Source organism: Hypanus sabinus, chromosome 13 (assembly GCF_030144855.1).
Source record: "Hypanus sabinus isolate sHypSab1 chromosome 13, sHypSab1.hap1, whole genome shotgun sequence".
Classification (NCBI taxonomy): domain Eukaryota; kingdom Metazoa; phylum Chordata; class Chondrichthyes; order Myliobatiformes; family Dasyatidae; genus Hypanus; species Hypanus sabinus.
Genome location: NC_082718.1, coordinates 19592726 through 19606989, shown reverse-complemented (window position 1 = coordinate 19606989; position 14264 = coordinate 19592726). Strand labels below are relative to the sequence as shown.

At 40.5% G+C, this 14264-nt stretch overlaps 1 protein-coding gene across 1 annotated transcript in view; it reads right to left on the bottom strand.

Annotated features, from left to right (window-relative positions):
• The window catches only part of LOC132404307 (cadherin-23-like), a 99910-nt gene that overhangs the window by 59136 nt on the left and 26510 nt on the right, over positions 1 to 14264 (bottom strand). Inside the window, exons 15-21 of the mRNA XM_059988480.1 lie at positions 10918 to 11006; positions 9866 to 9973; positions 9647 to 9756; positions 9410 to 9555; positions 7839 to 8027; positions 7256 to 7344; positions 6086 to 6245 (exon numbers count right to left, since the gene is read on the bottom strand). Of these exons, the coding sequence (XP_059844463.1) occupies positions 6086 to 6245; positions 7256 to 7344; positions 7839 to 8027; positions 9410 to 9555; positions 9647 to 9756; positions 9866 to 9973; positions 10918 to 11006 (891 nt within the window). The remainder of the gene's footprint in view (positions 1 to 6085; positions 6246 to 7255; positions 7345 to 7838; positions 8028 to 9409; positions 9556 to 9646; positions 9757 to 9865; positions 9974 to 10917; positions 11007 to 14264) is intronic.

The following is a 14264-nucleotide window of genomic DNA, read 5'->3' as shown; positions in this document are numbered from 1 at the left end:
GTGGCAATAGGCAAAATGCAGGGGGTCCAGCTCCTTGCTTGGGCAGGAGTTGATTCTAACCATGACTAAACTCTCCAAGCACTTCGTCACAGCAGATGTGAGTGTCACTGGGTGATAGTCATTGAGGAAGCTCACCCTGCTCTTCTTGGGCACTGGTATGATTGTCATCCTTCCTGAAGCAGCTGGGAACCTCCGAGTGCAACAGTGAGAGACTTAAGGTCCCTGAGCACTCCCACCTGTTGGTTGGCACATGTTTTCAGAGCCCCACCCACTAGGTGCACCGTCAAGACCTGGCGCCTTGTGAGAGTTCACCCTCTTGAAGGATATCCTAACGTCAGCCTCCAAGACAGAGATCTCAGGGTCACTAGATGCTGCAGGGATTCACATATTCTTGCTGGTCTGAGATAGCCATCTGCTTCAAACAGGCTTCAATTATACAGGTGCCCAAAATGAATGTGGTGACCTGCCTCATTGACTATCATTCAGTAGTCCATGGTGATGAAGTGTTTTGAGAGGTTGGTGATGAAAGATTTCAACCCCTGCCTGAGAAGTAACCTGTATCTGCTTCAATTTGGCTTCTGGAGCAACAGGTTCACAGCAGATGCCAATGCATTGGCTCTTCACTCAGCCCTGAAACATCTGGATAGAAAAGGAGCATACCTCATGATGTTCTTTATCAACCACAGCTCAGCATTCAATGCTATTATCCCCAGAAAACTAGGCAATGTTCCTGGACCTTGGCCTCAATACCGCCTTGTCCAATTGGATCCTCGATTTCATCACTAGATGTCAGTCAGTTCAGACTGACAACAACATCTCCCCCAAGATCTCCATCAGCCCAGGTGCACCACAAGGCCATGTGCTTACCCCCTGCTCCACTCACTTTACACTCATGACTGAGTTGCTGAGCACAGCTCCAATGCCATTTTCAAATTCGCTGATTTCACCGCTGTCACAGGCCAAATCATAGACGGCGAAAAAACAGTGTATCGGAGGAAGACTGAAAATCTGGCTTAAATTTGGCCACAGCAACACCATAACAATAATTCAACATCAGCAAGACCAAGGAGCTGATAATTGACTTCAGAAGGAAACCAGAGGTTCATGAGCTAGACCTCATCAGAGAATCAGAGGCGGAGAGAGGGGTCAGCAATTTTAAATTCCTTGGTGTTATCATTTTGAAGAACCTGTACATAAGTGCAATCAGGAAGAAAGCACAGCATTACCTCTAATTCCTTAAGAGTTTGCAAAGGTTTGGCATGGCATTTAAAACTTTGACGAACTTCTATAGATGTGTAGTAGAGAGAATATTGACTGGTTGCATCACAACCTGGTATGGAAACACCAATATCCTCAAATGAAAAATGCTACAAAAGTTAGTTGTATGGCCTAGTCCATCATGGGTAAAGCCCTCCCCACCACTGAGCACATCTACATGAAATGCTGTCACAAGAAAGCAGGGAACCTCACCACCCAGGACATGCTCTTTTCTCGCTGCTGTCATACAGGAGCCTCAGGACTCACCCCACCAGGCTCAGGAAAGGCTTTTACCCCTCAACTATCAGACTCTTGAACTAAATGGGATAACGTCACCCAACTTCATTTGCCCCATCATTGAAATTTTCCTATAACCTATGGACTCACTTTCAAGAACTCTTCATCTCATGTTCTCAATATTTATTGCTTATTCATTTATTATTATTATTTCTTTCTTTTTGTATTTGCACAATGTGTTGTCTTTTAGACACTGATTAAACGCCCAAGTTGGTGCAATCTTTCATTGATTCTGTTACAGTTATTATTCTATGGATTTACTGAATATGCCCACAAGAAAATGAGTATCATGGTGGTATATAGATCATAAATGTACTTTGATCATAAATTTACTTTTAACTTTTTCCTTTCAAAGTGCACATAAAAGGCATTGAGGTCATCTTGGAGTTTCATGACTTTCATGAAGTTAGGTTTTGCTTTGAATGAAATAATGGCCTGCAAGCCCTGCCAGAGCTGACGTGCATTCAATTCCAGCTCCAACCTCAATCAGAATTTTTCTTTCACCCTTAAAATACCCTTCTGTAGGTCATACCTGAACTTCATGTATATCTCTACATTACCAGTCTTGATATCCAAAGATCTGACCCTCAGTGAACTATGACGGTCCAGGTTTATCCACAGCTTTTGGTTTGGGTATATTTGTTATATTCTCGAAGGCACACACTCATCCACATAGGTCTTAATGAAGTCAGTGACAACTGTGGCATATTCATTCAGACTCGAAAATGAATCCCAGTATATTGTCCAGTCCACCAACTCAAGGCAGTCCTGTAAGTGCTCTTCTGCCTCCCTTGACTATACCGTTTTGGTCCTCATCACTGAGTCTCTATCTCTATGCAGGAAATAGAAGCATAACCAGATGACTTGACTTGCCAAAGTGTGGCAGTGGGATGGGATGATAAGCATCCTTGACGGTGGTATAACAGTGGTCAAGTTGGCTCCTCTGGTTCCATGGGTTGGTGGTAGATGTTCAGAGACTTCTTCAAGCTGGCCTGGTTGAAATCTCCGCCAATGAGAGCAAAGGCATCAGGGTGTGCAGTTGCATGCCTACTGATTATGTTTCTTAGCTCCCTGATGTTGGCCTGAGGTGCAATGTACGCCATTACAAGGATGATGGTGGAAAACTCCCTTGATAGGTAAAATGGATGACATTTGACCACTAGGTGTTCCAGATTGGGTGAGCAGGACAGAACCACCACCTTTGTGCATGCAATGAGCTAATCATAAAGCACACTCCACCTCCTCCACCTTTAAAAGACGCAGCAGATTTGTCTTTGAAGAGAATTGTGAAGCTATTCAGCTGCAGTGCTGCTTCCAAAATGGCGAGCTATAGCCATGTTTCTGTGAAGCAAGGCGTACAGCATTCCCTGATGTCCCTCTAGTACAGCAACTTTGCTCTGAAGTCTTCAATTTTATTTTTCAGTGATTCTATACTTGCCGGCAGGATAGTCAGGAGTGGGGGGGGGGGGGGGGGGAACGGGTGGTCTAACGCCTCTGCGATTCAATTATACCTGCAGACCAGCGCACCATTCCTGATTCCATTTCCATAAAGGGGAGCTGCATACATGACCCGAGTCTGCTATCTGAGGTCGAATTTGGAGTATCGATAGATTTTTTTAAACGTCTAAAAGGATGCTCCTTATGAAGTACCCTACTGTTAAAGTGAATCGTTCCAGAGGATCCAAGACATTCTGGTGCTGTGAAATCACTAAAACGCCAACTACCTAAAACTCGGATTGCTTTCACTGGAGTGCATATATATACACAAACACATGCATATGTACATCACCAACACCACCATATACCATATTGAGATTCATCTGCTTGCAGGTATTTAAAGTAGAACAAGAAATACAATAGAGGCAATTTAACACTACACATAAGCAAAGACAGACAAACTACCAATGTGCAAAAGAAGACAAACTATGCAAATAAAAAAGAAATCATGAATTAATTAAATAATACTGAGGATAAGTTGTGGAGTCCTTGAAAGTTAGTCCATAGGTTGCGGAGTAAGTTCACAGTTCAGGTGAGTGAAATTATCCACTGAGTTTATCTATGGGATTTTTGTAATTTCCATATTAAACTCCATTTGTACAGGAACTCCAAAGTTCTGTCTCCTTTTATGGAGTAGTAATGATAAACAGCAAGGGTTTCAGACATTTCACTGCAAAAAGCACCTCAGTTGCAACTTTGGAAAAGGTGAGAATAGCACTGGACAAGGAGAGCCATAGTAACAGTGTCAAGATGAATTATAATAGCGTTGTGGCGCCATCTAACAACGTACACAGTGGATATGGCAGGATATGAAGGAATGCTTGGAACTCGTCACAATAACAGTAAGCTTTTCACATATTAAATACATATGTGTGTAATGTCCTTGCCTGGATTAATGGAAAAGTCTTGGGAAGCTTCAGCAAGACTATAAGTTGCAACATCACCAGCATCCCTATCAGTGGAATCCAGTTGCACTACCACAGTTCCAGCAGGACTGTCTTCTGTGAAATTTATTGGATTTGCAGGGCTAAAACTTAAAACAAATAATCAAGCTTTATAAATCATTCTCTGGAGTTAACAACATGTATGCTTCTGTCGTATTAAAGTTTTCATGAGCACGCTTGTTCCAGCATTAAAATAAAAAAGGGTACTTGTTTAAGACAGTAGGCAACTCATGATGTCTCAAATACTTGACAACAAGTAATAAGTTGTTTTAATGCATGATGTGTGACAGACAATTTGCACGTTAACAGTATGTGGTGATGATCACATTGTTGCCTGTAGTTCTAGTGTGTACAGGTTTGTGTGCAATATGTCCATTGTGACAACAGGACAACAATTGTTTCAGCCGTCAGCTTGCAGCTGCAGATGTCAATAGTACTGAAATGGCATTGAACCTTTACTAGGACAACATTATACTGCCAAAGCTGGGTGCATCGGGTTCACTGAGAGAGGGTAGCCAGCAGATGTAGGCCCAAATGAGGCCAACGGATCAGATACACAGTTGAGAGTGGAGGCTGGTGTCTGCAATCATGATTTGGGTCAGATTATGAGCAGGTAATGGGGCCTGGGGACTGAACATTGAGCTCTCCATTCTGAGCCTCAGGTTCACTAAATCAGGGGCTGAGACAAAAGAAGGATAGTGGACTTGCCTTTTGAGGGGTTCCAGTCCAGTGGAGTGGTCTGAAGAATTGGTTGCGCTGAAAGTGGTCACTTCAGAAATCAGGTGAAGCATTTTTTTTTCCTGCTCATGCCATGGGGAATTAAATGATTTGCTGAGTGTGTGATGCAGAAATAGCATCACCTGCACTGTCGCACTTCCTATTGGGAAGAGTCTGATCAGATTTCTGGAGTGACAGCAAATGACCCGGAAATGGTCCTTATGATGCTTCTCTTTGTGTTACCCAATGTCTAAGCCAATCACTTTAATGATTTTGACCAAGAGGTAAAGCTTCCTACAAAACTGTGCAGTATTCTCCTCAGCAAGCAGGCTAGGCCTTGGTCTACCATCTCATCCAGAGGACTCACCCCTGACAAAGTGTCACCTTTGGAACAGCATCTCCATCCAAATACCACAAAGGAAATGATTCCATCCTCATCTTACCTCACAACAGGAAGTTCATCATTCTGATCTATGATATTTATGGTAAGAATTCCTTCACAGGACTTCTGTGGAGATGGGTTTCCTTTATCTTTCACTGTAACATCCAATGTAAACACCTGTGGTGAATAAATTGATTAGTGATATAGTTACGTTGGACAACAAGCACACTACCCTAGTTTCCAATTCCACTCCAGTGTGCCCATCTCCAACGTTAGCAGATATAGCTTTGATTTCATCACATTATGTTTGGGAGCTTCAAATTGATGCTTAAATCTTACCCAAGCTTTGGGATACCTGGCAGTTAAAGGACTGTTTTGTGGAAGAAGCAGGTTGCTAAGGGAGAGCAGTGTTTGCCTTCTACCTAGCCTGGTCTCAGATCCCTTCCTTAACTCCACCACTCAACACATGACCAAACTTCTTCCCGGACTGAAATTTGGATCATCACTACAGGGAGAAATGTTAAAGCAAGCTGTGAAGTTAAAATGGCACAGGATATAAAACCCCCACACTTCCTACTCATCCCCCAGTAACTACCACAGGGTTGCTTGTCTCCTTGATCTGACTGATTGAAGGTACCATCATATACCCCACTCTTGCACACCAAGATGCCCACTAGAGGGCATGCTTGCTGAACCGATCTCAAGAAAACCAAGTTTGCCATCAAAACTCCACCAAAATTTATACAGATAATGAATAGTGAATAGTTTTCTTTTAGTTGGGAAAAACCAGGCCAATTTCATGACCCTTGATTTCACTGTGATATGCACCTTAACTAATCTGAAACGTCTTTGCTGAATGATCAGTGCAGAACTGGTTCAGGCTGGCTTCAATAATTTCAGTTGTGATACATAAGTAAACCAGAGCAGTGAAAAGAGAAAGCACATTAATTCAATCTTGATCCTGATCTCATGCATCCACTCTTTAATTTACCCTTGTAATTTGAATAAAATTTATGATATAAACTTGCATGATAGCCAGAATCGTAATCCAGTGATGTTGATATATTTCTGTAGATAATTCCAGTCGCTGAATCGATACTGAAGATATTTCCTCCTATAAGTGGGCCAGACACCTGGGATGCAATCTCATACTGAAAATAAAAATAAGGAATAATTATTTCCATGTGAACGTCACAAGGACATTACTGCCATTACATATGAAGATTCCATCACCATCTCATGACTTGGTTCCTGCCCCATAATAGGCTCCAGCTCCTATCTATAACTCACCAGAAAAGCTAGATGAATGATGGTAGCAATTCAACAAGCGGTGAATTTAACTTTGAGCAGGTGTAAAGCAATAATCTGTTCTACAATTTTCATTTCTTTTGATGTTGCTAGAATCTAAATTGCAAGAGTCATGACAGGCAGCCATTTCTGATATATTTTCATCACTAACGCACGCAGTTTATGAAATGATCTTTGAACAAACACTGGTTAAATTCTACTTTTGATCATCTATAAAGATGAGAAAATGTGTGTGTTGCTTCATACTTCTATATTTGGGACCAGTGAGACAAACTGGATTCTGGTTAAGATGGTGCCAACCTGCAATGTCCATTGGTATCGTGGCTCAGACCTCATTGCTTTTTAGGTTCATAGGGATAGTTTTGGAGACAGCACAGGGAGTTAGGTTAGGGTTTTGGGCCAGGGTTGAGGGGGAGTTAAAGGTTAGAGGTAGTTAGTGAAGAATCAGGGGCAGGAGATGCTGTTTGGAATCCAACTCAGAGCATTCTGAGGTCGAAGGTCAGCAATGCTAGAGGTCAAGTCAAGGGGCACTGAGGAGATCATTAATCCCCAGGTTGATGTTAAGAGCAGGAGTCACGAGGGCCTGTGACCCTTGGTAAGGAAAGTCCATTTAAGGAGGGATTACAGGCAGTGAATCAGGGCAGGGCAGCATGGTTTAATATCCCTTTATCTTATGGCACTTTAACTTTCACTAATCCCAGTAAAATATTCATCACATAGCATGCATGATTTCAAAGCCTTAATGGGACTTCACAATGTCTGTCTTTGGTAACTGAATGGCCATTCATTTCAGACAGGTAGCTGTTTTATAAATTATTTGTTCACTATCAATATGGCTGAAGTGGAACCTTACTGTCAAAGAGTCTTCGAAATCTGGGTCTGTTGCAACGACTTTGTAAATGGTTGTCAGGACATCATGGGTCTCATTAATATCCACAGAGGCTGCAAATCAGGAATAAACAAAGGCAGGAAAATGATTAATCTCTAAATAATTGGTACATCAGTGGCCTCATAAATTGGCAATGGCTGAATGATAAGAGTTCCCGGAAAGAACCTTTTTCATCATTGCACAATGCCATGAAGAGGGGCATTTGTCTTTCAGTAGTACCCTTATGGAGATTAAAGTAGCAAGCCTTAGGGATTACCTCTGGTTGTTCATTTTACCAACGATACCAGCTTTTACAAGTTAGGAACACAGATAATTTGGTTTCGGTTTTTGTCAGAGTAAGCAACCCTTCTGGGTACCCACTGTGGGATTATCTGGAAAAACTAGCTGTCTCATGACCACACCACCCAGGAATGGATTTATATGCTTCTTAGGCTGGTAAATTGGAAATGAAAAACAAAATGGTGGACAGAAATAAAGTGGCTACCAGAGAAAATACAACTCATTGCAATCACTTTCACTTTGCCATTAATAGCTTAAGCACATTTACCTGTTCCTGCTTCAAAATCAGCATCACATACAGGAGCTTCGTTGACAGGAATCAATGATATATTCACATTACACATTGCTGTATTTCCTGCCTGGTCCATAACAACTATATTTAATGTATAGAATCTGATGGCAGAAGCATTGTCATAGTCCATCTTGAACACATTGGTAATTATTGCAGTGTCCTCAACTAAAAAACAAAAGAAGCTCATATTACAATAAAATTTTCAAACTTCAGGTTATCCTATTATAAAGTGGATCTGTTGAGGGCAGTCATATGTAAATTCTGAGCAATGAGAAACCATGTAATGATACACAGGCTAGTTCAGGGGGAAAATAAAAACTTTGCCAGTAGTACCCCACTGATTTGTCTAGTCAAGCTGAAGGCATTCTCAGTAACTAACTGAAGGTTCCTGAGTAGGCTCTCCTGAGGAGGATCACGTAAACCAGCACACAGAACGTAGACCATGGTTCCCCATACATTTTATCAGCCCTTGCCTTCAATATGTTTGTTAATACAAATATTCAAGAGGATGCCGGGGTTTCCAACCAGATTAGTGAGAACATAGGGCTCTGCTCATCAAAAACACTGATAAAATGCTTTTGTAGCTGCAGTCCAGTCAGACTTAGTTGTCAAGAGTGTGTCTGAATAATATGTTTGAAAAGATAAAAACATAAATTTTCTTTCCTCCCTTTCAAAGAGTCCTCTGCTTTAAATGAATAGTCGCTGGTTCAGAGGGTAGATCTACCAACATACAGCTGAAAACCTGCAGAAGTCCAGAGACTCAGCCACAAAACTGCAAGTTCCATGTCATGTAAGTTGGTGATAACACACTTGATTCATACCCCACTGCTGGATGACAGAAGCAGTTAGCCAGGTGAACGTTGATGTGTCCTTGCACTGGGAATAGGACTCCTGAACCGCCTTGGAAATATGGAGGCTGTTGCTGACAGTTCTACACAGAACTGCTATTTTTGTGTGTCCGAAAATTTTAGGCCATTATAAACTTACAGCTAAACACAAAGCAAAAGGGGCATGCTGGAAACATAAAGATGATACAGAAATACATGTCATGGTGAACAATATACTGCAGAAATGCTCAATTATAGAACAAAGTGTTAATTAGCATCACATTAAAAAGGTGCTCATGTACAGATTTCTCATAGGAGAGAAGCTGTTAGCTTCTAATAGCTTCTCTCTTCATATTCAATTCAGAGATCAAAGTGCAGAAACAAACTTTCACAGCCCAGCAGAGTGAAAAGCAAATGAATGGGAAGGGTCAGCCCGAAACGTCGACTGTTCTCTTTTCCATAGACGATGCCTGGCCTGCCGAGTTCCTCTAGCATTTTGTGTGGGTTGCTTGGATTTCCATCATCTGCAGATTTTGTCTTGTTTGTGATAAGAATGCATAGACTTGACACATTGTAAAAGTTGCACAACAATTGGATTGATTCACACTAGTAACAAGAAAGTTGGACATTTGCTAAACTAGGAGTTGCATCATATTGTAATTTTTTAATAGATTGGTTTTGCCCTAGTTTGTCACTGTTGAAAGTTAATGCTAGTCCTACCTTGCTGTATTTTAAAGTCAGGCTCATTTACTGAGAAGCTAAATGTTAGAGTATCATTGTTATCATTGTCTGAGGCAGATAAAGTAGTCAATTTGGTTCCAGCGGCCACTTCTTCACTTAGGATCAAGTTGCTTGATGGGCAGGAGCTGAAATGTGATAAACATTCTAATTAATAAACCAAAGAACATTCATTACAGCTGACCTTGTTTGGCAGTAGTGAAATGATACGTTACATGCCTGAATGTTGGACTTTCATCATTTACATCAGTAACTGTGATTGTCACTGTGCCCGTGCAGCCAAGGCCTGTAGTCGCATTGTCATTAATAGATACTACAGCATAGAAAAACTGGTGGCAAAGAACAGATTGAAGTGTTTGAATAAAATACTCATGGCAGATGTATAAACTGGTTAAATTTTGTCTGCTGAGGATCTTCTTGTTATTCAGACTCTCTTACCGTGTCACCATTTTCAAAGTTCAAAGCAGCTGCTGTGGAAATTTGACCCAAATTGTCCACGCTAAATCGAGCAGTGGTATTGGTAGAAGAGCTCGTCAGGATGGAATACTACAGGGAAAAAAACATCTACATTCATATTGGTAAAAAATTTCATTCTGTGATTGAACATTTAGAGAAGCTTTACTTCCTGCATAACTTTTATCTGTTTGCTGAGATCAAACACAAGCTATGCAAATTCTAGATCATTCCGGATTCAACTAATTGCAGCAAGTTCCGTAACCGGAAGACATCAAGTCACTTCTGTGTTAGGAGCTAGTAGCTACTTGTTTGCTATTGCTGTGGGACAGGCGGTGTCAAAGTGAGGAGTTCACACCAACTCGAACAGCACGTGGGCAGATAACTGGATCAGAATAGATGTGGGATTAATGAGTGCCTGAGGAAGTCAACAGAGCGGTTAGGGTAGAAAAGAGGAAGGAGAGTGAAGTATGAAAGAAGAAAGGAGGGTGCAATTCAGTGGAAACCAGCAGCAAAAAGAGAAAGTGGTACAGGAGAGAAGGGGAGGGATTTAAGGGAAAATATGGAAAGTGAAAGAAAAGGAAAATGAATGCAGGAGATGGCATGAAGTTGGGGCAGGATATAGAACGGAAAGTTTGAGAAATAATTGGAAAAAAGGAAATTGAGAAATGTGTTAAGGAGACAAAAGAAGTAAAGCAAAACTCAGTGAAAAGATAGCCAATAGCATTCTCCAAGAGAAAAAATAATGTAATTACTTGCACTGATTACCATGTCCTACCTGATATTAACCTCTTGGGGAGAACCAATAATTGCCACTGTTTCATTTGATGAACTAACCTACTGGCAGTAAAGAGGCTGGCTAGTTGCAAAATGTGGTTCACCTTTAATCATTCATTAGCACTGCTTTTTTTTAATGGAAAACCACAGTGAATCATTGCAATAAGGATAACAGGGGTTCAAGATGAGATTGAAAACTTCAATTTTATCTCTATAACTTGACCAACAGTAGAAGCAATCTATTATAAGGAAAGACTTACATGTAAAATGTCTCCATCAGGATCAGATGCAGTTAACTTATAGACCGAGGTACCAGCAGGACTCGTCTCTGGAATGGTGACAGTTGGTCCTGCCCAGAAGAAATATATTTAATATGAACAATATCCTACTTACTGTATATAAAGAGAGCAGCAAATTAGTTTATGGTTTTAGCATGCAAATAATTCAATTCTGAATAAGCTGAGAGGAACTTTTCATATTGGTCTGGTATTAATCCACTTATAAAACAGTAATCCCTTCAGTAATCATCAGTACACGTGGCTACAGTATTTTCCATCTACAAAATATCCTGCAGTTTTCTGCCTGAATTACTCAAAAAACATCTTGCAAACCTTCAACTCTCTGACCAGGAAGGATAAAAGCAGCTGTTGTATAAAAATGCCAACCACCAGTAATTTGGCTCTAAGTTACACACCACTCTTAACTGAAAGTATGCCCCTATTCTTATTTTAGGTACAAAAGGGAATTGATGAACTGGAATCAGCATTCCTTCATCATCATGTCTGACTCTGAGATGCCTTACGCAATTACGTTGTGAGAACAGCACCTGTTCAAGAAGAAGGTTTGCCAGCAAGTTCGTGATGGCAATGAAGAATGGGCAATGCCTGCCAACAAAATGACTAGTTCTTTGTACAAGCCAGAGTCCAGATATTCCCACATCATATCCTTGCCTATTTCAGTAAAATCTGCAGCTTTACATATCAAGTACTGGCGAATAAGTGCATTGTGCTAATTGCTATTACTAAAAGTGCTGTTAAATCTCTGTCATTTTCGCTAGTTATGATATGTGTTATATTATCTGAGTGTTTGCATTTGTGTTGTAGAAACCATTTTTATTTCAAAGTTCAAACTCAATTTTACTATCAAAATACATCTTTGTCACCATATACAACCCTGAAATTAATTTTTTTGTGGGGATACTCAGCAAATCTGTAAATTAGTAACTATAACAGGATGAACGAAAGACCAACCAGAGAACCAGAGTGCAAAAGACAACAAACTGTGCAAATGCAAATAGAAAGCAATAAATAATGATAACATGAGATAGTGAGATAAAGAGTCCTTAACATGAGATCATTGGTTGTAGGAACATTTTATTGATGGGGCAAATGAATGTCATTATCCCCTTTTATTCAAGACCCTGATGGCTGAGGGGTAGTAACTGCTCTTGAACTTGGTGGTGTGAGTCCTGAGGCTCTTGTACCTTCTACCTGATGGTAGCAGCAAGAAGAGTGCATGGCCTGGGTGGTGGGGATCCCTAATGATGGATGCTGCTTTCCCACGACAGTGCTTCCTGGTGGAATTGGAAATGTTAAAGTATAGATCCACTGGAGTGTCCTTTAAAGAAAAATATAAGTACATATTGGTCACAGATCTACCAAAAAACTGCATATCCCTTCTTGCCCTTCAGAATGTGCTGGTGAACCACAGCGCTAATTGCTGAGGTACTTTATTTTGCAATGATTGCCTTCACTGTGGTCTGGGACAAAATTTAGATTCCGCATTGGTAAAAGATGTAAAATATTCAAGTCAGAATGGTTTATGCCCTGGAGAATAGGAAGGGGATAATATTTTCATGAGCTTGCCATCCTTGTACAACTAGATGGTTGAGATTGTAGGTATAGATGCTACTGCTTTAGAATCCTACACGTTTGTTGCAATATTGCATTTAAATGGCACACACAGCTACATCAGATCAGTAGCAGAGGAGGGCTTGAATATTTAAAACAGTTAATGGTATGTCAATGAAGCAAGCTCCGTGGCTCGCTGCTCCTGAAGGAAAGAACCTGCATCCAAATGGTCTCTCAATGTGTCGGAGGATTGTGACGGAGTTCTGGGTCTTGGGCATGGTTTGATTGAAGCAGCTTCTGGATTAGACTCTAGTTCATGTCACCATGTGCTTCTAATTTCTGGTCACATCTTTTTTGTTGCTGTTTGGGGCAATCTTGAACCAAGCCCGTCTGCAGATGATGGATACTGAGCTGTACTGAATATGCCTGGGCTCCTTCAATTTTGTGTTTTATATTCTGTGGTTTTTGCTCTTATTTTGCCATTTGTGTGGTTTGATTTTTTGCAAGTGGAGGTTGACATTTTTCTTTGAATGGGATCTATGGTTTGCTTTGTTTCGTGGCTGCCTGTGGTGAAGACAAATCTCAGGGTTGTATACTACATACATACTTTGATAATAAGTGTACTTTGAATCTTTGGTTTTAGATTAGAGGCTCCCAATCTGGGGTTCATGGACCCCTTCGATAACAGTATTGGCCTATGATATAAAAAAGGTTAGGAACCCCTACTCTAGTGTTTTACAGTTTGAGGTTATTGTATTTATGACTAATTGTACTTTCATTCACCCCTTCTGAATGGAGTAAAAACTTTGAGGAGCCAGAAAGCAGAGCAAAGAGTGCACAATTATTGAGCTTTTGACTTATCCTTACAGTCATGGATTTTATATAGCTATTGTATTCTTATTTCTCATAAATAGTGAAGCCCTCTCACCTTATTCATGTACATTAATGGAAAGTGGTTAAAATATTTCTCATTAGAGATGTCGAATACTTACTGAGTGTGTGAGTGACTGAGTGACTCTGTGTGTGTGTGTGTGTTACTCTCCATCTATTCACTTCAGTTTTTGACATATTGTGAACAGAATCGCCATTCATCATCATGTAGTCATAGAGTACTACAGCACATGCAAACTGTTATTTTGCCTACTCCCATTCACATGCACCTGGACTGTATCCCTTCCATCCATGTACTTATCTAAACTCTTAAATGTTGAAATAAAACTCTGGCATCCTATTCCACACTTGCAGCGGCCTCTGAATGAAGAAGTTTCCAATCAGATTCCCTTTAAGTATTTCACTTTTCACTATTAACTCATGACTTCTAGTTCTAGTCTCTCCCACTCTCAGTGGAAAAAAGCCTGCTTACATTCAACCTATCTATTACCCTCAGAATTTTGCATATATTTCTATAATTCCTCCCCTCATTCTCCTACGCTTCAGGGAATAAAGTCTTAACCTAGTCAGCCTTTCCAATTTAACCAATTCAGCTCAAGTCCTCAAGGCCCAGTAACATCCATGTAAATTTTCTGTGTACTCTCAAACTTATTGATACCTTTCCTGTTGGTAGGTGACCAGAACTGCTGACATGTTTGAGAAATTAATAATTGAACAACTAAAGCATGGCCGTAAGTGCAAATAGATGTAGCTTCAACACTTTTGGCTGAGATAATAAGCTTTTTACAGCTATGACTATATATCTCTAAGTATGATTTTCTCCTTGACTTCACTTTTACTATTGTTCCTTGATTCCACATGCATTA